This window comes from Eptesicus fuscus, chromosome 8, assembly GCF_027574615.1.
Source record: "Eptesicus fuscus isolate TK198812 chromosome 8, DD_ASM_mEF_20220401, whole genome shotgun sequence".
In the NCBI taxonomy this organism is placed as follows: domain Eukaryota; kingdom Metazoa; phylum Chordata; class Mammalia; order Chiroptera; family Vespertilionidae; genus Eptesicus; species Eptesicus fuscus.
Window position 1 is genome coordinate 47,034,788 of NC_072480.1, and position 22,520 is coordinate 47,057,307.

Below are 22,520 nucleotides of genomic sequence, written 5' to 3' on the forward strand. Positions count from 1 at the left end.
TTGCTTTAAAATAAAGCTGTAATGACTTTTTCTGGGACTGAATTCTAATTAATACAACATACTTTTAACAAAAAATATAAAGATGAGAACAACTTCAGCTTGAAAAGGTCAGTGTTGCCATTTGTCCAGCGACATGCGAAGTCACCAGGGTAAAATGAGACTACACAAAAGAGGAGCAAGAAACTGCATTGTTTACATAGGCGCTCCATATGATAATCAGGCGTAAAAACTTTGTGCATTCCTTAATTCATCTATTCATGAGGTTTTATCATCTGTTATATGTAATGCCGTGTTAGACATTCTGGGAAATGTAAAGACAGACAAAAAAAATCTCTTCTCTTGAGAAGCCTTTACTATATAGTAAAAGGCAGGAGCACAAGCATGTCTTTACAACAGAAGACGATGTGAGGCAATTGACATTGGAAAGGAAGAACATGCCTAAGATTTCACAAGTAGATTTCCTCCTGTCCGGCAGCCCAGGACGCTCCATGGCATGGCAACATCAAGACTTCTAAGGATGGGCAAGATGTTGAAAGGTCAAGATTGGTAGAGAAAATATTAAAGTTTTACAGTTTAAAATGTTTTATCGACACTTCCCAATATTTAATGTATTTTCTGGCCTCTCCAGAGAATGGTAAAAGTTCTTTTACTTTCGGAATTGTCAAGTAGTTTTTATAATAATAAAAAGGAAGACTCAATGCTCGTTCCAGCTAGCATTTTTGAAATTGAGCCTAAATATCTACTTTAATGGTTAATTTCATGCATTTAATGCAATTAGTACAAAGTGAGATAAAATTAGAAAACAATAAACCTGAGCAAGTGTAAAAATATTCTCAAAAAAAAGTTTACTTTCAAATTACAAAATAATTTTATTGATATTCATGAAAAATATGGCTGGAAACAAAAACAATCATAATTTAGAGAAAATGTTGAAAACTCTGAATCATGCAGTTTAGTAAATTTCATATATATATTTCAATTCCTGCCTGGGGATGGAGGTGGAAATTTGGTGGTGGATAAAAGTGAGTCTCGGCAAAACACCTGTAGTAATATAAAATTTCAAGTATTATTTAATAAAGGGTGGAAAATAAAACAAACAATTCATAGAGCTTACTGAATTCATTTAATTCACAAGCACTTCTGATATGCTTCTGGTTTCAATTATCATCTTAAAAGTAAAGAACCTGTCATGCAGTACTAGGTAACACTGAAAATCAACAAACTAAATTAGTCCCAGGAATAATGAATGTGTATCCCTGTTTGCAAGCATATAAAGGAGAAATGCAGGTGCCTTGAGAAAATATGAAGAGTTCGGAAAACAAAATGATCATGTACAAACTAATACCTAATCTGAGTGCTATTCTGGGTCCTATTCTGAGCGCCTGGAAGGTGTCTCACTAATATAGGAATAGGCAGTGGCTCTTTTAACTGTAACTGAGACGCCTCTTTCACAGAACTCTAAGGAGCTTAGAATCACCTTTCTGACCATCTTTCCTGTCTCCTATATATCCTCATAAAATATTTACTGTTCTTCTGAATGACCACTCTGATTATCCTTAGACTCCTTTCAGATTCCCTGATGATGTCATGGAAATGTTAAACCCATTATGCTAAGTTAGGACCTCCATCTGCAGTGACCTCTTGGCACAAGCTTCGAGGACAGCATGATATTTTTACATAAAAGTGAGGCTTCATTCAAATCCTCGAGGTCTGATCCTGAAAAAAAAAACACTGACAGTTCAATCAACCCTAATAAATACTTAACCAGGTCTATGGAAAAAATAATAATACAGTTCCCCAAAAATAATCTATTACATATTCACATTGAGCCATAAAAGTGTCTATTAAGTGTACAATTATTTTGTCACATTTTTATTGAAAAACAAGCATTTATCCTAATTTATAGGTTTAACCTAAAGGTGGTACATGATATTCCTTTTCATTAAGCTATTAGGGGAGTGAGGAGTGGTGGCACCCAGTTCTAATTATCTCTAATGTAGTGTTTCAAATTGATCATGCATAATGCAATTGCAAATCATAATTAAATTAATTTGTATTGATTTAAGATTTTATAAGTTGTTAATAAATTCAGTGTACTGCATCTATTTCCAGGAGCTAACATTCATATTTTTAAACTGCCAAACCACTTCCTTCTTTTTACTCCTTTTGTCCTCATTTGAAAGTTCATAAACCTGTGACTACTTTATGCAGGAGAAGACTAAGTTCAAAACATTATAGATGGAAGTTTTGAGTATTTAGATAAGGTGTCTCCAAGAAATAATGTCTAATAATTTGGATATTCACGACTATCTAAATTTAAAAATATTTCTATCTCTGAAACTCCTTGCCCTCCTCCATGTCCTAATTATCCCACCTGCCACAAATACCTTCCTGGCACATAACACCAGCTTCCAATCAAGTGACTGACTCCAGGAGAGCCATGTAAATGCAAAAGTCCCTTCCTCAACATTACAGGGGGATGAAGAAGAGTCCTAAAGCCACGGGAAGGCCCGAGGAAATTTTGCCTGGTAACAAAGCTCATAGAGTTGGATCTCCCCAAACAATTCCCTTCCCTCCTCATCCCAACCACATTCAAACAAAGTTCCCTCAGAAATCTCTGCATCTGATGGCAAAAGTGGAGAATGGATTAGTAGAAAGTCCAGGAAATCTAGGAACCTGTCCTTCCCCTGCTTCTCTCAAGAACTGAAGGGAAACTTGGGAGGAGAACAGTGAGACAAGAGAACAAATTGGATTAATGACTCTAAAAGCTCCATCAGTATGTTTTCGTTACAGAAATAAATATTGGGCAAATTTGCAAATTCAGTTTAACTGGTTTTGTCACATACTAAAGTATTCCTCCACCTCCTCATACTTGAACTGGAAATCCAGCCAGATCCATGGCATAAACCACAAAGAGGCATAATCTGGTCCTTCTGGGCTCCACAAACCTTGGAACTATAAGTAACTGTCCTCTGGATTGCTGTTCTCACACAGAAGGGTGGGCCTAGAGTTGAGGGTTCTTTTCCAGTGCCTTTCACTGGATGTATTAAATGCCTTAAGGTCTGGGGGATAAGTGGTGATGAAAGGAGACTTGATTTGGGGTGGTGAAAACACACTACAGTGTCCAGATGATGTGTTGTGGAATTGGGCACCTGAAACCTGCATAATTTTGTTAACCAGTATCACCCCAATAAACTCAATATAAAAGGAGGTAATATCTTTAGGTCCTATGAAGGTAAATGAAGTAATGCAATTTGGAAGGGACAGATTGGAAGTGGAAGTGAAATGTTTATGAGAACGGCTCAGAAATGAATTTTATGGGTAGTTTCCCAGATTCCGAAGCTTGCGGGTGGGATTGGTCACTAACAGCCACCTACTAAACTTCAGGAGTGCAAGCTCACACCAAGTTGAGGCAGGAACTCAGCCTAAACCCTCAGGAGCCTTTGCAGCCAGCGAAGTTTGCTGCTCATTAGCGACCCCTACAGGTATCAGGGGGAAATGAGCTGATACAGAAGTGCATCTTGGACATGCCCCCCTCCCGCACGTCCCCGCCCCCGCCCGCGCCCCCGTCCCGCAAGGAGAAGAACTTTTTTCTGAGGGCTACCCCAACCCCACGTCCCTACAACTGAGCACTGCAAGCCACCAGCCCAGCCCTGCATAGACGCAGCACCAGAGCCCCACTCAGGGATCGAGCTCCTGGGCGATCCAGGCAGGGGAGTGTGGAGAGAGCACCCCTCTCATTACCATCATAAAGAAGCCAAAGTTTCGGGCATCCGGAGCATAAACTGAGCAGGAGAGGAAAAACAAAGGAACACCAAACTTCAGTGGAACTGACGTGGGGCTCCGAGGGAATGAAACCCAGCAGAGTGAGGGCGTGGACGTGGGGGCTTATGGGTCTTCCCCCTATATTGGCTACCACTGGCTTGACATCTCTTGTATCTGAGGTCGAACCACCGCGATGGTTTCAGATACAAACAAGCTTGAGCAACACTTTCTCTACACATAGTACACACACACATACACACACACACTTTCTCTACACATAGTACACACACACATACACACACACTTTCTCTACACATAGTACACACACACATACACACACACACTTTCTCTACACATAGTACACACACACATACACACAACACTTTCTCTACACATAGTACACACATACACACATACACACTTTCTCTACACATAGTACACACACACACACACACACACACACTTTCTCTACACATAGTACACACACACATACACACACTACACACACACACACACACTTTCTCTACACATAGTACACACACACATACACACACACACACTTTCTCTACACATAGTACACACACACATACACACACACACACACACTTTCTCTACACATAGTACACACACACATACACACAACACTTTCTCTACACATAGTACACACACACACACAACACACACACACAAACACTTTCTACAGCAAGAAAATAAAAGTAAGTGGTAAGGAAGGGAGGGGTCCAAATTTAAGTGGACTGCCAGGACCTGCTCCTCCCTCAGCTGAGTTGCTGTCTACACCCCACCCACTCCACCAGGTGGGAGGGACTACATCCATAGGATACATCTTGTAGATAAATGCACGCTTTCAGTTGTTTAGCTTACTGAGGCCTCAGTTAGCCCAGTCACATCACCCACTGGCAAAATTAGTTCTCCAGTGTGACTTCTAAAAATGTCTCTTTTTAGTCAAGCACTTGCCACAACAGATGGGGGTCCTTGTGGTGTTTCATTCTCCCCAACACTACACAGAGAAACTCTCAAATGGACGATTCCTTAGCCAAAGACTTCAGAAAGAGTCTTGAGTGGTGACGGGATCTTTACATTAAAAGGTGCTGAAAGAGAAGGGGACAAGCAGTGTAGAACAAAGAGTTTCAAGTAAACTCGAATCACACTGCTATACTAGAGAATAAAACTAATTCACTCAAACTCAACACGTCATTTCCCTTAACTAGTAATACTCAGAATGCTGATATGGATTTCCTTGGACTTGAGTTACAGTTTGGCAGTAGACTCAACACTGCAGTCTTGAAATTGAACTGCCAGCAATGATTTCTCTGGTGTGTGTTGTCCCTGGGATTGAGATAAAAAGCTCTACCCTCCAGAAACTAGGACATTGGGGGGACCAGGAGATTCATCCATAAAGGACTCTTTTAAGATTAAAAAAGAGAGAGAGAGAGAGAGACTGGTTTTAATAAAGTCTTACCATTGAGGCTGAATTTAAGTGTTTATTTTGAAGAGTGGGTTTGGTATTTTGTGGGTGGTGTTTGTGTGTGTGTGTGTGTGTGTGTGTGTGTGTGTGTGTGTTTATTTTGTTTTGTTTTGTTTTGTTTTTCTCTCATGACTTGCAGTTCAGGTTGTTAAGTTTCCAAGCAGGAATCAGCTTAAAATGCATGGATTGTATTATATGTACAATTTAATCACAAGGTATTTAAAATAGACATTTCCATCTAAAATCCAATCAGAAATCAACACAGTTCCTCCAGGCATTAGATGATCATCTCAATTTTGCATTTGTAAACTGGGAGAAATAAATGTGACTTGTGGATACCAAGAGGTCAAGTACGGCTGCTCAAATATTTTTCTTACAAAATGACGGATTTATTAGACAAATAAGTAGCCCGGCTGATGCAAAACCCCCAGTGATTGAATTTTGACGTTAAGTCAACAACAACTCGAACTACAGCAGTGCTTCAAGATTTAGTTATGATGGTAGAGATTACTGAACAAATAAGAGCCAGAAATGAATACAGATTTCTGAGGATCTGCCCCTGGCACCCCCTTCTTGACATTCTCCTCCATATGCTCCCCCTATTCAGACTGTATTATAATTAAAGATTTGCCTATGCCTTACGATTGGAAAAGAACTTTAAAATAATTAGGCATATTTTTCTCTATGTGATTTTGTTTTGTTTTTTTTTAAGGACAGGCTCGGGGAGAAAGCCAATTGAGTTTCATTATAAATTCCTTCGTGGCCTGACAGTCATTCACTATTGAGGGAGGGAGCCCACAGTGGGTGTTTAGTTTTGTTTTTTAAAGATCTTACTTTCATTAAGAGTTTTTGATAACTTACTCTCTTACCTTTCCCTCCTTTCCTTTAAAGAAAAGAGTTGAGGACTTTCTAAAAGATTTGAGGACTTTTGGCAAACTTAGGATCCCACTCGCGGATGCGGATCCACTGCTAAATAATTAAACCGCACATAAAATTTCAGAAGTATTTAGATTTCACCTTTCCTGGGTCACACTGCGCCACCCCATCCACCCTCTGCGGAGCTGGCCGTGGTGCTGAAAACCCAGCGTGATCTTTTGGGAAGGGAGGGCGCCACTCATGGAGACTTTGGCTCCTCGTAAGTGGGGGCTTACATAATTGAGATTACATTTAAGCACAAAGCGGTTCATTTCTCATCTTTTCATGGATAAAGGGGCTAATCTGCTCCTAGTGTGCCTTTATTTATTCTGTGTGACTTCCTTATTGTAGTGGAATTGGTGACTCAATTTCCATTTGTCTTTTTGAACCAGCCAAGAACTCATTCCTTCCACGTTCTTCTCTTATTCCCCTATTTTCAGCTATCGTTGAGGCGCCCCTAGTTTATGAAAATATTTATTTTGCAAGGACAAATCTATATATTTGATTTTAAGGCTTTGCCCGATCAAGGGCTTGACACAATTTCTCTTTGTAGCTAGAAATTTATTTTCTGGGTTTCCAGGCACAGACCACTAGAGGCAATAAACTGGTACTAGATTTTTTTCCCAGATTTTATTTAAATGTAGTATAATTGCACTCTGTAAAATAAGTTGCCCATCCTGGCTTCTCTCCCAATTTCTCATATTCCCCTCTTATGTATGTATATACCCATAATGTCTATAGATGTTTTCATCATGCTGGTTTTTAAATCATCCATTGTATTAGTTGTTTTCCTGAGTAAATAAACCTGAAGCTACAAAATTGCTAACCTTAAAATAAACAATATAATTCATAAGTAGAAAGGGGTTTTTCATAATTATTTTTCCACTCCCCAGGATTAAACAATAAGTTGTGCAATTGAAGCCCTTCTACCAGGGACAGAGATGTAGTCCTCTATTCCTCTTCTTTTTAAAATATTGAATAGTACTCTCAGTCCAACAATGCATCTGTTTACAGTTTGCCTAAATTTGTTTCTGGATTTATATTTCAGTATGCTCTTTAGGATGCAAAATTCCTGTCAAATTAAAGAGTGTTCAGGTCTTGCCCGCTTCCAGCAAATCACTCGCAGCACCTAATAAATCCAGCTGGGGTTCCTTCCATAGCCCGATGCTGCCGAAATCATTATTGTCCTGCCTTGTTTCATGTCAGAGGCCTCTTCGCCTCATCTGTCATGAAACCAATTTCACTTTATTTACATCCATTTGCTAGTTTAATTACTGTGCTGATGAATAGCCTGAAGGAATTAAGTTACGAGTCTTTGGAAACCCAAAGCGACAGATATATGGGCTACCTTTTAACTACAGGGGAAGAAATGAAGGCCAGTGTGTGGCATGCACAAAAATTTAAAGATAATAAGTGTTTCTCTTTACCCAGCTACTCTTGAAATTCAGGATGATCCTGTCTTTATGCATTCATCATCTCCTGGATGAAATATAGTGCGTTAGGACCCCTCATATTTACAGATTGACTGCAGTTCTCTACAATACAATATAGTTCTTTATTTTTAAAAAGCATTTTGCATTACTAAAGGAGTGTCAGATGATCTTCTAGACAAACCAAATAATCTAATGTACTGATGTTTTAAATTACAGGTACCTATAAATGTTAACCTTTCCTTGTAACTGAGAACTTCTATATAAACACAAATAGATGTTTTTGTGAAATGAAAGAATATTTAATATAACTAATCTGATATACAGTATGAAGTACACCACTTATATACTATAAATAATGTAACAAAAGTCAGTTATATAAATTTTGTTTATCATTGAGCACAGTTTCACAGTGATATTCTTTTTTTAATATATATTTTTTATTATTGATAGTATTACAGATGTCTCCCCTTCCCTCCCCCCTTTACCCACTTCCTCCCAGCCTCTACCCACCCAGCCCCAGGTCTTCACCCCCCTATTCCTGCATCCATGGGCTATGCATATAAGTATATAAGTTCTTTGGTTTATCTTCTTTAATGTATTTTTAAATCATAAATAAGAACATTCTGAAGTCTCTTTTACAAGTCCAACATAATAGAGTACTGTGAATCTATGTTAATGACAGAGGGTTTGTGGTGTGGTTGAATAATCTGTGCTCTCAAATATACATAAGTAATCATTTGCATATATTTTTTAAAACCTAACATTAATAAACTTCAGTCGTTCCTTTATCCTATAAATTAGCTACTGTGGTATAAGCCTAATTAATCATGACACTATTAAAATCATGCCTAATATAATATCATATTCAAATTTTCTAAATGTTATCATTAATGTTAGACTTTAAACTGAACATTGATAATCCAGAAATTAAGTCTTTATATGGTTCATCATCACTGAGTACCAATTAAAACAACAATAAACCTGAATTGACATTAATTTCATATTTTCTCTCTCCCCAGGTATCATCACACAAGAAAAGAATACAACTTTAAAATCTAATGCTTATATATTTTCCTTCCTTTGTTTCTGAGAGTTTCTGACATTTTAAAATCAGTACTTTCATTTTATTTCCCTAAAAATGATGAGTTTAAGGCACATAACAAATATATTCAGCATTTCAAGAAATAATCTAATTTTTTTTTCTTATAGACTTAATGTACTTACTTATACCATCTCCATGTTGTGCACATAATTACTTCTAAGGTTGTGCAAACTTTCTAAACTGTTATCTAATGGAATATTTTTTGAACATTCATGAAAGGGCAAGAAATACTTCTAAACAAAACAGAAATGAGAAAAATTAAGGTTTTTAATGTTTTCTCATTTCCTCTCCTCCTAAAAGAATTAAATACCTTTTGCGCCTGTAGACTCTGCAGTGTGGTTTATTACAAAGCCAGATTTAAGAAAAGGATAAGAATATAAGCACTTTATATTTACTATCAGAAGATCTGAAAGTGCTGAAAACTCTACTATCTATGTAGACCTATATTAATAAGTTATATATTCATTACAAATCCTCTAGCCCCCCCTTACAGCCTCTAAAAATACACTTGCCCCATTCTTCCTCCCCCATGACTTTTAATAAAGCTCACTGACAAACAACCTACATTACAAAAACTAGTTTTTTTGTGTATCAAAGAATCTTGCTTATAAAAGTTTTTCAATAAAGGAACCCTAAACAGGATCCTACAGGTAAAATTTTCCTCTATTTTAATAGAACCAGATATTATTCCATTTTTTAGTAGAGATTTATGAACAGTCTTTAACTTGACAGAAAGGAAACCTGTATTGTTTGAGTCTCTTTAGCTATTTTTCTTCATTTTTTAAATAAAAGAAGTGAGAATGATGGGGATTTAAAATGCTTTTTCTTTCTCCCTCTTCCTCCCCCATTACTCTCCTTCTCCCCCTTTCTAAGACCTTCTTCTCCCTCTCCAGCTCTTTTTGATTAATAGATCCATGTGGCTAACGGCCTGACATATGGTGTGCGAAGCAGCTTGAGATAGTACCTTAGGCATCCCCTACGGCCATTAACATATTAGGGGCTTATGTGCAGTCAGACAGACCTCATCCAGAGCCTGCATTTTCAGAAAGGCTGCACCCCAGAGCTGTTTGATAGAGAGTTTCAATAATGCACCACTCTTCAATTTTAAGGGAGTTGCTTCTGGTACTGAAACACTGGAACAGAACCGGAATAGAGTTGAAAAAGACTCAGTTACATTCACCAGCAATAGTAAAAATTGTGCTTGCATCTATTTGTATATGGAGACACACCTTCAAACTCACAAACATGCACCGGCTTCTAAGTATTATTGGTAAACAACCTAATGTCAGCTGCCTAGATTTTGTTTAAAATTGTACTTTGCTTTAAAGTCCTCTTTATGCAGGGAACACTAACAGTACAGTTACTGATAAAGATTATTCAAAAGCAAAAAAAACCAACAACAACAAAATATAGCATAACATTTAAGAAACTACTCTGAAACATATTGCTTTCTCTAATAAAAGAAATTAAGTGTATGGTTACATCTGTAGCCTTAAAATAAGGGGGAAAAAGGAAGAAAAGTTTAAGTTTAAAAGATTTTATCACATTTTAGATACATTGGCAGATCAAATCCCTGGAGAGGTAACTATTCTTGTTCTACAAAACCTGAAAGTTTACAAACAAATAAAAGTCTGACAACAACTCAAAAAGGTGGGGAAAGCCTCTAGTATGTGCATATATGTCTAAATAGACATATAATATGTACATGTATGTATGTATAAAATTTTGGAGAGAGGAATAATAATTCAAAATCAAAGCAGACATTCCACTTGGAGCTTATTTAGTTCACTTGAACGTCGTAATTGAAGCTTGAAATTCGTTTTGCCCAACGTCCTTCTCTTCTAGCCTCCTGCTGATAAACCACTGTACCTCCTTTTGAACTGTACTCTGTCTGTTTGCTTGGCAAATAAATGCTGTTCCGCCCTATTAAACCTTTTAGGTAGTTTCATCTTCGGATTTCTCAAATACAGAGCTAATAAGGAGGTGCTTTGATGCTGCTTTACTTTCAAACTATAGCCTCCGGGCGTCAAAACGCGCAAAAGGTAAGCGGAAAAAGTAAACTGCCACGAGCAAGGCGCACCCTCCCTTTCAAAATCCCTCCGACCCTCTGCGGTGCACTGCGTGGCAGCCGAAAATCGCCTGTTCCTGTGCAGAACTAAGTTCCCTTGGCAGCCTCTGGGGTGCTGAACCGGTGCCACGTTACCAGGGGGAGGAAGAGAGAGGAGGCACTTTTAAGTGTAAAGCCCTGGGATCCCTTGGGGAAGGGTAAAGATGGAAGGTAGAAAAGGCAAAGGTTCCAAAAAGTTTATTCCAGGCAAACAAATAGCAGATGGGAAGTGAAGATTAAGAAATGGCAACTTGTTTAAGCAGCCAGTAATAAAACTTTTGCATAAGGCGTGGCGGCGGTAGGAGGGAGCCTGCTTCCCAACTCAAGGCTGGTTTTAAACCTCCGGCTCAGGTTACACCTTTGGAGGGAAGACCGTGGCGGGCACTCCCGCCTCGCACCCACTGGAAACCCCCAGCCCACCCCCGCCCACCTATCCACCCACCCACCCATCGCCCTCCCCTCCCACCCTTAGTTGAATATAAGCAAATGAAACTATTGAAACGTAAGTGTTTTCTTTAAAATTGGGATGAGTCTCCTGCTCAAAGGCGTCCAGGTTCCTCTCACGGAGGTGCACTTTCAGAAGGAATGGGAAGACCCGGGGACTGCCCAGCGTCAAATGGACCCTACCTGCTTTTTAAAAATGCCTGTATTTCCACTGCTAGCTCCTAAAACACATTTTAAGTAGGACAGTTGAGCTCCAATCTCAGCCTCAGAGCTCCTTGTCACATCCTGCTTCTCTTTCTTTCCCTTTCCATCAGGACGCTTTGGGAAAGTCGCATAAGTGATCAAAATTAACATAAATCATTATTAGTTATTAGGATTTGCTCTAAATTACACTGTGAATATCGCACCAGCCCCATCTGCCGCCCCAGCTCTCGCAGCAATAGATTGCAGATAAAATAAATGTCCTTACCCCATTAGAAGGTTCCTGTCTCTGTAGCCAAAAGCCAAACAAAAGCAATAAATACCGGGCTTTTCCTCTCCACCATTCAGCTGTGACTCTTTTCATCAGCTCTTCCTCTGGAAAAGCTCGATAGCTGCCTGAAAATATTGCATTTTATATCACCAAAGGGCGATTAATATTGCATTAACTGTATTTAACATTTTTAAGCGCGAATAAGCTACAATGAGTGTGTTTCTGTTATTAAGAACAGGGGGTATGAGAACCACTGCAGACCACTTAAGATACCTGTATCACCCTATTATTTGTCTCACACTTTGTATTTTTTTTTATATATAATGTTGGAGTTAGCGCGCGCGCGATGTTTGAAGTGGAACAAGTATTCTGACACTGACTGGAGACATCCAAGTCCCTGCCTTCATTAAATGTTTATTGTCAACACTGGGGGGGCGGAGAGGGGGGGGGCAGAGACTGGTGTAAGTGAATTTCCACGGCTGGAAATTGTCAACACTTTGTTTAATTCAAATCCGTACCCACAAAAGTTTGTTTACGTTATGCTGCATTGAAGTCAGGAGTCGGTTATCAAACTTTTGTTGGCAATTCGTTTCGCCTAACCAATGCAAGGAATCAGTTCCTCTTCCTCCCCCATCCCCCGCTTTTCCACGTCTCTTTCCCGGCACTCTTTCAGCTTCCCTTCTCCTCTTCCTGGCCCCTTTCTTTGCAGCCTCCCGCGCCTCCGGGCTTGGGGCAGGGAATGGAGGCGGGAGCTCTTCGCCCACCCTTGGGTTTGCAGGAGCAGGACCCTGGTCTCTCACTACCTCTGCTTTTCTAGCTTCTCTCCGACCCAGGTTTTCACTCTCCGTTTTGCGACCCAGCATTCTATGGGCGTCTTCGGGAGGAAAGCCCTGTGTTCAGCCCTCCTCCCGTCCCGAGTAAAATCCTTGCCTAATCAATTCAAATCCATAACAGGGCTTTGGTGGTGTGCACCTTAACAACAAAACAAAAGCCAAGCTATTATTGCTCCCAGTTCTTTTTGAAAAAAATGTAAACCAGTTTTGAAAGTTTTGTGGTGTTTAAGGCGTCTGTTTGCTTAGGCAAACTGTGGGGAGGAGAATATTTTTTAACCTCTGCGCGACACCGGTCCCTTCCCTTTTCAGGACGTACTCCGAGGCACTTGCAGGTGGGGCGAGGAGCTCCGGGAGTGCCTCGTTACCAGCCGCGGAACCCCGCTCACCGCTCCGACCGACGGGACTCGGCGCACGTAACGCGCATGTGCGGGCTCGGCGCGCGCCCCGCTCTCCGTGCGCGCCCCGTGCGCCCCGCGCTCCCCGCGGCCCACGCCCCGCCTTCCACACCTGCGCACGCGCCCGGAAAGCCGGGCCTCGGGCTGTTGACCAGCTCAGGTCCTCCGCGGCCAGGCCAAGCCCCAGCCGGAGCCCGCACGCCTGTGGCCGTCTCGCCAGCTGTGAGGAGCTGCGGCCGGCGGCAGCTAGAAGCCTCCGCCGGGCCGCGGATCTCGGGGCGACGGCGGAGGGGCGCAAACCGAGCGCACCGCTGTCGCTTGGCCAAGGCTCGAGCTCTTGGGACCTGGGATTCCCTGCGTAGACGGCCCCGAATGGGTGGGTGTTCCCCACGGCAGAGAAAGCACCCGGCACGGGTTGAGGGAGGGCGGGTCCCCTCCTGGCTGCCAATTCTGACCCAATCAGCTCTGCCGGTGGTTTGAAAAGGCACCCGCCAACCCGACCGCCCCGAAGTCCGAAGGCGCGCTGGGGAGAGGGGCTGTCTACGGACGGCAGCGGCTGGAGGGAACGCAGCAGCCCCACGAGGCTGCACCCGCAATAGCTCCCGGAGTCAGAGGAGCGCTGGGCCGCTGAGTGTCCCAGACCCTTCCCAGCCAGAGCCCAGCCCTGTAGGTCCAACCAGATTTCGGGGTGGGGGAAAGGAAGGGCTGCCTGTGCCCCATCAAGCTGACTTGGAAACAATTAGGAAAGTTTTTAATTAGCTTCTTGTTACCATTCATTATATTAATTTCCAGAAGTCTCAGGCCATGAATTATTCAAAAGCAAACCAGCGCAAGGGCTGCGGCCTCGCGCGCGCGCCCCCGCTGCAGAGGCCGGGCCGGCTCGGGCCGCTGCTCGCCCGCTGCCCCGAGGGGTGAGCCAGCCCTGCGCCGCCAGCCACGGTGGCGCTAAGGTTTGATCAAATATTAAATAACGCAATTATTGAGACAAGGCTTATCTCGCAGGTGGAAAGAGTGCCCAGCCCCCGTGAGAATAAGAATTTGACTGCTATTTTTAAAAAATCAATTAAGCTTGCGGTCTCTTTTGAAACCGCCCTCGAGGACCGAGTGGCTCTCATCCTGGGGCTGAGACTGCTGCAGCAATAACACAGACAAGCAGAACCGTACCAGATAACAATTGTCGGCATCACCTTGACCATCCCGCTGGCCACCAAGGCCCTTGGAATGGGGTGGGGAACGCTGCTTTGGCCAGGGTCAGAAGTCACAATTCCAACTTCACAGCCTAGATTATAGAAACCGGTCCACGTGGAAGATGGAGCAGGAATGCTTCGCTGCAGGGTTGGCGGGAGAGGCCGGGGCGACAGAGCCCGGGGCCACGGGCGGGAGCTGGTCAGGTGAGTCCTAGAGTGAGGGCGCCCTGTCCGCTCTAGGCATAGCCACTTGTAGGAACAGGACCGAAGTAGTTTTTCTCAAGAAAGTAAAAATCGATACAATCACGGCAGCGGTTGCCTACGGTTTAATTATGAGAGTGTAATAGAAATTGAGAGCAATTTCAGAGCACGCATTAAACAGAAATCTATTCAGAAGTTAGTTGGTGTGTCTTGAGGACATCATTGCTTAGACCTACAGAAGGAAAGGAACAGGACCCGGAGCTAGGACTGGGGAAGAGAGAAAATACCAAACGAATGGATGGCACAGACATGGCAGGTGCATTTTATGCTTACTTTTCTTTTGCCTTCCCCACTCCTCCACCACCTGGATTTCCTGGGAAGCCAAAAGGAGGACAATTTCCCACTCTCTCCAACTTATTTAGAGATTGTTCTTTAAAAGAACCGAAGCATTTCCACCTGACTGGTGCCTTGAATGCGCTTAGAGTAAAATGCCGCTCTTCAGAACCAGAAAACTTTGAAAGGCCAACTACTGCTGAGTGCCAAACCTTTGCATTTCCTTCAGGTGGACATGTGTTTGTTTGCTCGTTTGTTTCTTCACGAAATGACAGTTAAACTTGTCTTAGAATAGTCTTATTATTCCTGCCGGCAGTACACAGATTCACTCGCCAGAGAGCAAAGCATATCTTGTTTTGCACAGTTTCCTACTACGGAAAATAGGAAACTCTGCAAAGCATGTATTTTCATAATCTGTTTTATTAACATAATATTGTCTTTTCATTTGGTGAGGGTTTTACTTAATACAAAACAAATGCTTAAGTTCTTATTACATACATTGGTCATCATTATATAATACAAATGTATTTGCAACATTTCGTTTGGGGCAGATTTTTTTTTTAAAGCAGCCTTTGTAAATCTTTTCATCTGTTCATTCCTGGTTCTCCAACAATGAAATCGGTCATACTTTTCTATAAAATAACATGTTTTCTTTACAAATGCATTTTATTAAAAACTTTGATGACATTTCAAGTCAATAACAGAAAAAATCAGTTTTGATGGAAGAGATCTATTTTTAAAAATACCTCTAAGTGCTTTTTTTTTTAAAACATTAACAACTTTAAAATCACAGCTTTTTTAATGTACTATTTATTCTTTGTTGAACATCAAATGCTTTGTTTCACAGATTTGCCGGTGAAATTAAAAAGATTTGGCTAAAATAGGATGACTTCTGAAGATATAACCCCAGCTATTAAGAAACTTTGTACATTTGGCATCTGATCTAGTCCCAGGTCACCAAAAAATAAAGAATCTCTGGTTCCTCTGGAGCAGTAGGTGGCACACTAAATGTTCCAAATGAACAGAGGCATTTGCCATGAGGGTGGGACAGATTAGTGGATGGTTTTTGTATTAGCTTCCAAAAGAAAAGGTCATTTAGTTACAATACTTTTAAATAAATGTTTTTAGGCTAGAACAAAACATATAAACCTCCAAATGCCTCTGTCCCTGAACCTTGGTTTAAATATTTGGGGGTGCTTGGGTATTTATTAGCTTCCACCACTCTGAAGGGGGGGGGGGGGGCTCTGGTTTGGGAATTTCTGTAGTTAAAGAAAACTTTGATAAACACAGGCAACTAATATAGAATTCATTTTATTCAGAGCACCACTTTTCACATGAGTTGTCTGAAAGTGAATTCTAATTCAGCAGAAAAATACATCATTCTCACCCTTTCCCCTGTATTTTTGGTTGAATTGAGTTTCATTTGCTGACCGGCTCTACCAGGATTTGGCCTAGTATAGACACAAAAATGCACCCAAATCATAAAACTGCTCTTCTTTCAGTTATGTTTTATTTGTAAGTGTACTGGGACACATCCCCCTGTTGTATTTTGGCGCACATAAATGGTTCTGATAGAAGTGGGAAGGAGAAACGGTAATAGAGCAGACATAACCAAGGAGAAAGCTCAGCAGACATACATGGACAAGTATAACACTGGCAGTCTGTAACCACTGTGTGAGTGTGTGCATTAAAGAAAATATTTACAATAATCTTCCTGTTTTACCTTTTTTTTTTCCTAAATACAAGAATATGACAAGAATGCTGTGTTTTCGGTGAAAACAGGCAGTAGACTGTGAAATCACACTATCCACAAAACGGTCTATCAGAAAGCTAGCCCAGTTTAGTGCTCAGTTTCAAATGCATAGAATGTTTGCGCTGCAAACAATGATATACAATGTAATTAAATAAATAATGCCTAACCAGAGTGAGACCTAATTGTGTTTCTTTCTGCACTTTTCAGATCATGCATGATTTCAGTCTTGTTAAATGGCAGGGTTGTTTTTTTTTTTTTTTTCCTTTTCTTTCCACATTTGTTTTCAATTTTTTAAGTTCATATTGAAGGATAGTAATAAACCATCCCCACGTGAGATCAAAAAGAGTATCTTGTGCACCAAGCAAGCGTTTTACCTAACCACCTTCAACTGTCTTTCTCATTTTTTAATCCATCAGCAGTTCATAAAGTACCTTGATTATAACTATGAAATACTATACACGGTTTTCTATTTGGGAGACTGGTAGTGCAAATTAAAGTTCTTGCTACCCAACATTTATCCCCAGCAATAAATTACTTTTGAATAATAATAATAATAATAATAATGAAACACAGTTGTTCTGCTTCCCCCCCTCCCCACATGCAGACCCTTTTGAAACAAATGGAGGACTTTAACTCTGTCTTCCTCTCATTTGGGATTTAGCTGATTTTTTCCCCACAGCCAAGTCCTGCTCCAACTGAAAGCAAAAACTTCTCAATATTTCAACCATTTCATGTTCTCCAAGAGAGAAGGAAAGGGTACCTAGAAGAGCTAGATGAGTCTTGTTCTGTGGAGTAAAAGGGACAGAGTACCTCTCCTATTGTTTTCCACCCCATTAATCTATTTGAATCAATAGGAAATAAAATTATTTTTCTGAGTGTAGTTTATTTTAAATAAACTACACTCAGAAAAATAAGTGATCGTGAACAGGCAAGCAAGTTCTATGGAGGGGGGTGGCACTGATCTTGAAATAGTCTGTTTCTAGGTCTTAGATATAAGAGCAAAAACGAAAAGGAAAAGAACTTGTTAAAATTGTTTTATTCTTCTAGAATAAAATATTTCTTTCGGAGCTCCATAAATTCTGCCTATTAGTCAGCTCAAATACTACCTCTCGCTCCCTAAACACCCCCACCCCAATGGGCCCGGGCCACAGGAATATAGGCTAGGTCAGTGGAAAACTTGGACTCCACCTAAACAGGCCATCATACCCCCCGCCCCCCTTTCAGCTGTTCCCCCTTCTCGCTTTCTGGCAATGGAGAGCAGCCATCCAGTCTCTTTGGAACGCAAAAAATAAAGAGAACGTGGGTGGGGTAGAGGTGAAACTGAGAAGGAAAAATTAAATTAAATGCACAGAACAACTAGCTTAGCTACCCACAATCTCACCTTCCAGTTCATTTGGTTTTCATTTTTCAGTTCATTTGTGAAGGGTTGGGTCAGTGGTAATAATGGTGGTGCTTTTTTTCTCTTCCTTTGGGGGGGGGTGGGGGGGTTGAAGCTGCAGAATATGGCTCCCTGGAGTTAAATTTCTAACGCATATTTTATTTGCTTTTGTTCTGCTTTGTTTTAGTTTGCTTTTATTTGTTTCGTTTTTTGGTGGTTGGTAGATTTGTTTTTGTACATAGTTCCTTGGTCCCCAGGAGATTTTGATAAATGTCTCTGGTCCAAAACAATCCATTTCTCTACCCTTCCAGTCTCCCCCCACCCTAACCCCCAGAACCATCCTGCTCCTCAAAACCCCTCCTCCAGGCTCTGCTTTCTTTCGCCCTCGACTCCCAGCTCACCCAAATGCTCCCTCTCCGACGTCCACACCCAGCACCCCAGGCCTCCGGGCTGGGAGAAGGTGAGGGCAAGGAGAGCACAAGGGAAGGAGGGGGGCGAAAGAGAGCGCTGGAGGACGGATTCGCCAAAGGCAGGCAGGATAACGGACACTCCAGATCCGGGGGGAAGCCCCGAAAGGCCCCTGCAGCTCCCCGCTCAGCCCCCCGCTCCAGCTCCCACCCACCCCACCCCCCTCAGTAAGTGGCGGAGAATTTCATCCGCTTCTGCTTCTGTCTCTGGTTGCAAAACCACACCCGCACCACGTTCTTTTTGAGGTCCAGTTTCTCGGCGATGGCGGCGATCTTCTCCGAGGAGGGCCGCGGCTGCACTGCGAAGTAGGCCTCGAGGGAGCGCTTCTCGGGCGCGGCGATGGAAGTCCGCTTGCGCTTCTTCTCGCCTCCGTTGAAGAGCTCGGGCTTGTTCATTTTCTCGCGCTGCGCGCCCTCGGCCTCCTCCAGCCACGCCTGGAGGATGGGCTTGAGCGCGATCATGTTGTTGTGCGAGAGCGTGAGCGACTCGAACCTGCAGATGGTGCTCTGGCTGAGCGAGCCCACGCCCGGGATCTTGAGGTTGGCCAGCGCCGAGCCCACGTCGGCCTGCGTCACGCCCAGCTTGATGCGCCGCTGCTTGAAGCGCTCCGCGAACGCCTCGAGCTCGCGCGGGTCCGTGTCCGAGTCGCAGATGGACGCCAGGCCGGCCGCGCCCACCACGGCCGCGGCCGCCGACGCCGCCGCCACCTGCCCCGCCGCCGCCGCCGCCGCCGCCGCCGCAGCGCCGTGGTGCGCCGCCGCCGCCACCAGCCCGGGGTGCGGCAGCCCCGACGGCATGTTCATGGCGGCCGCCGCCGCCGGGTGCGACAGGTGGCCCAGGCCGTGCATGTGCGGGTGCGGGTGTGCGGAGCCGCCCAACAGCCCGCCGCCCGGGCCGCCGCCCCCGCCCCCCGGGCCGCCGCCGCCGCCGCCCCCGGGGCCGCCGCCGCCGGGGCCGCCGCCGCCCCCCGGACCGCCGCCCCCCGGACCGTCGTGGGCGCCGCCACCGCCGCCCGCCGAGCCCGCGCCGCCCGCGCCGGCCATGAGCGCCAGCGACGGGGAGGAGATGTGGTCCAGCAGGTCTCCGGGCTCGAGCGCCTGGTGGTGGTGGTGGTGGTGGTGGTGGTGCGCCAGCGGCACGGTGGACGTGGACGTGCACGGCACGCTGTTCATCGTGTGGTACGTGGCGTCCGGCTTGAACGGGTGGCTCTTGCCCTGGGACACGGCGATGTCCACAGCCGCCAGCGCCTCGGCCCGCGCCAGCAGCGTTTCGTCGAGGCTGGCGAAGAGGTTGCTCTGCAGCTGCAGGCGACACAAACCAAACCAAAAAAAAAACCACAAAACCAAAAAAGCAAAACACAAAACAAAACAAAACCACACACAAACCAGGAAGCACAACAAGCAAAGGACACACACAAAGCAACCAAAATAACAACAACAGGGGTGGGGACAGTGGAGACCGGGGAAAAACAGAATGGGGACGTGTCGGAGAGGGGACCGGGAACGGAGGAGAAGGGTCAGAGTGCAGGGAAGAGAACAGATGCAGGGAGAGGAGAACACAGGAGCACATTGCGGGGAAGAGAGTGAGAAGACGAAAAAGGAGAGGGGAAAGAAGAAGAAACGGAGATGTAACTCGCAGCTGGGACCCGTGTCGCGCACCGAACACGCAGAGATCGCCTTTCCGAGGCATGACATTAACAGAGACAGTGGAGCAAAGTCGAGAGTCCTGGCCCCACCGATCCCCACTCTGATCGCAAGCGCCCGACAGGAAGGCAGGGGCGACAGAAACATGACATTAAGTGCCACTGTACAAAAGGTACCAAGCAACGGGATGTCTCTGAAAATCCCTGCCCTCAAATCCCCGCACCGGGACCTTTGCACACACCGGCACCCGACATGCAGCGTCTCGGAGACGGGGAGGGGACGAGTGCGCGGGCTGGGACCGCGGGCGTGGGGCGCTTACCGGCGGCGTGGGCAGGCAGGCCCGCCGGATGGCCTCGGAGCTGGAGTGCAGCGATGGGTACTTGTGCTCAGGGAGGGTGGGATGCATGGCAAAGTGAGGCTGCTTGCTGTTCATGGACATCATCTTGATGGCTTGGCATGTAAATCCACAAACACTCCGAAAGTCCGCGGGAAAGTCCGCGCGCCGGTTCCCCTGGCCTCCCTTCGGAGGCTGCAGCCTCGGCGGCTGGCGGCGCGGAGGCGGCGGCCACGCGGGGGGCTGCTGCTGCTGCTCCTGCGGTCGCCGCTGCCGCCGGGCGCTCCCTTCGACCGCGCAGAGCGCCGCGCACCGAGCCCACTTCTCCAAGAGCTCTAGCCCCGCGCGCGGACGGGATGCACTCCTCTTACACCTGAGCCCCACTTCTCGCGGCCGGCCCGGGGAGCTCTCGCGAGAGCTCGCGGCCCCGCCGCGCTGACAGTCATCAGCTGTCTCGGTCTGTCTGACGCGCGCTCTCCTGTTCCGCGGCGCGGTGCGACTGCGCGCGCGCGCGCGCTCGCCGGGCAGGGACCGGCGCGTGGGAGCCACTCTTATAGTGACCACCAGCAAGGACAGCGCAGGTGTTGTACCTGTAGCTGACCAGGCATGCGCACTGCACACCTCACCTTTCCCACCTCGGGTCTGAAGAGATCAAAAGGGCCAGCAATTGTCTGAGGGTAGGCACCTTTTAAGGAGAGAAAGCCACCGTGTCCGTTCACTCGCAGCCCAAGGTTTCCCCTCTTCTCCCAGCCCCCGCCCCCGCGCAAGCCCTGAATATATGCGCATTACTTAGGCACACCTCCTCGCTGGGATGTCTAACAAGCTGTTATATAATGTATAGAGCTGGGCATTTGTATGTTAAATTATGCCCGCGCATTCCTCTGTATACAGTATAAATAACAACACAGAAATGCAGAAGGTGCTGTCCTGTGCTGCAAGAACCTGTTTCTTTCAAGGTTTATAAATAGGTTCCTGGAGAATAATCGCGGTGACAGACATTTGTTTGAAGCAGTCAGACGCTATTGATTTCCATATAATTTAATTTCCTCCGCATACTTTTGTTGTTGTTTTTGTGAATATAACTGTGTCAGGCACCGACAGTGACAGCCACTTAGAAGCCACAAGGAGCGTGTGCTTTCTACTCGGGGAATGGCTGTTGAAATGAAATTGTGCCTTTCTCTTATTGTTTGTCTCCTTTAACTGTGTACAAACCCACATTTCAAACGAGCTCCGGGTGATCTGAGGCTTCTAGTAAACAAAAGGAAAAATAGTTAACAGGGTGTAGTTGGGATCCTTTCCTTCCCTCAGCGCGCGCGCGCGCGCGCGCGCACACACACACACACACACACACACACACACACTTTATCCTGGAAACTCCAGGAAAAGGAAATCACTTCAGAGAAAAGGGAATAAGATGTTGGAAAGAGAACTTTCTTTTCCTCCCATCGTTTTGGCTTTTTTGCCATGTATATTTTTTCTTCAATAGGAGACAGGATTAAGCCAGTTTATTTAAAAAAACGTAATTAAAATATTAACCCAAACCAATTTGAAAGAACGGGCCCAAGCTCTGACCTGGCTTTTACAGTATTTATTTTTGTTACTGTAAAATCAAAACCTAAAAAGAGAATAAATCAATTACCCAACCTACTGTATGGCCCTTTCGTGGTGGGCAAAGCCAGGGCCTCACAGGGGACCACAGTTCAGGTGCCTGAGTCCCCAAGGAGCAGCACTAGCCCGGAGTGATAATAGCCCAGATGTTATCACATCTGGGGCGAGAGAGCTAGAGAGCCGCAAAGGGCTGCTTATGGGAGGCAGAGATCAGATAAATAATTTTCCTGGTCTCTCCCACACCAAAGGGATCTGTATTTCCACCAATGAGCACATCTCACTTCTATAAACCTAAATTTGCATTCGCGTTTGAATTTATCTTTTCTTTGGACAATAGTCTGTGTATTTAGCATACTCGATCACTAATCAAATTCTAAGAGGAGCCCACAGGCGTCACCGTGGCTTTTCTTTTCTTTCTTTCATTTTCTCTCTGCCCACCCCCACCTCCAACCCGCCCCTTGCAGCCCAAGAAGGGAGTAAGAGGGATGTTCATTTGCTGGTGCGAGAAGGAGCCGCGTTTCCATCCATTACACGGTCCCCTGGGAGTGCTAAATGTAACTTTATCTCTTCGAGAAATGGACGATGAGCAGGACAGCGCTGGAGGGAGCGAGAGAGTCCCACGCAGTGGTCGCAGCGGGTGTCCAGGTTTAACCTAATCCCTTC

The 22,520-nt window shown here is 44.6% G+C and overlaps 1 protein-coding gene across 1 annotated transcript; it reads right to left on the minus strand.

The window, feature by feature from the left end:
• Positions 1-18,436: 18,436 nt before the first annotated feature.
• On the minus strand, positions 18,437-20,571 carry POU4F1 (POU class 4 homeobox 1). The gene is made up of 2 exons (XM_054720238.1): positions 20,235-20,571; positions 18,437-19,573 (listed from the first exon to the last, which is right to left on the minus strand). The coding sequence occupies exons 1-2, from the start codon at positions 20,355-20,357 to the stop codon at positions 18,437-18,439; spliced, it is 1,260 nt and encodes a 419-aa protein (XP_054576213.1). The 5' UTR covers positions 20,358-20,571.
• Positions 20,572-22,520: the final 1,949 nt, after the last annotated feature.

Coding starts and splice junctions, on each gene's coding strand:
- POU4F1 (XM_054720238.1), bottom strand. CDS start 20,357: ATGATGTCCATGAACAGCAAGCAGCCTCACTTTGCCATGCATCCCACC. Junction 19,574..20,234: donor CCTGCCTGCCCACGCCGCCG/GTAAGCGCCCCA, acceptor TGTCGCCTGCAG/CTGCAGAGCAACCTCTTCGC.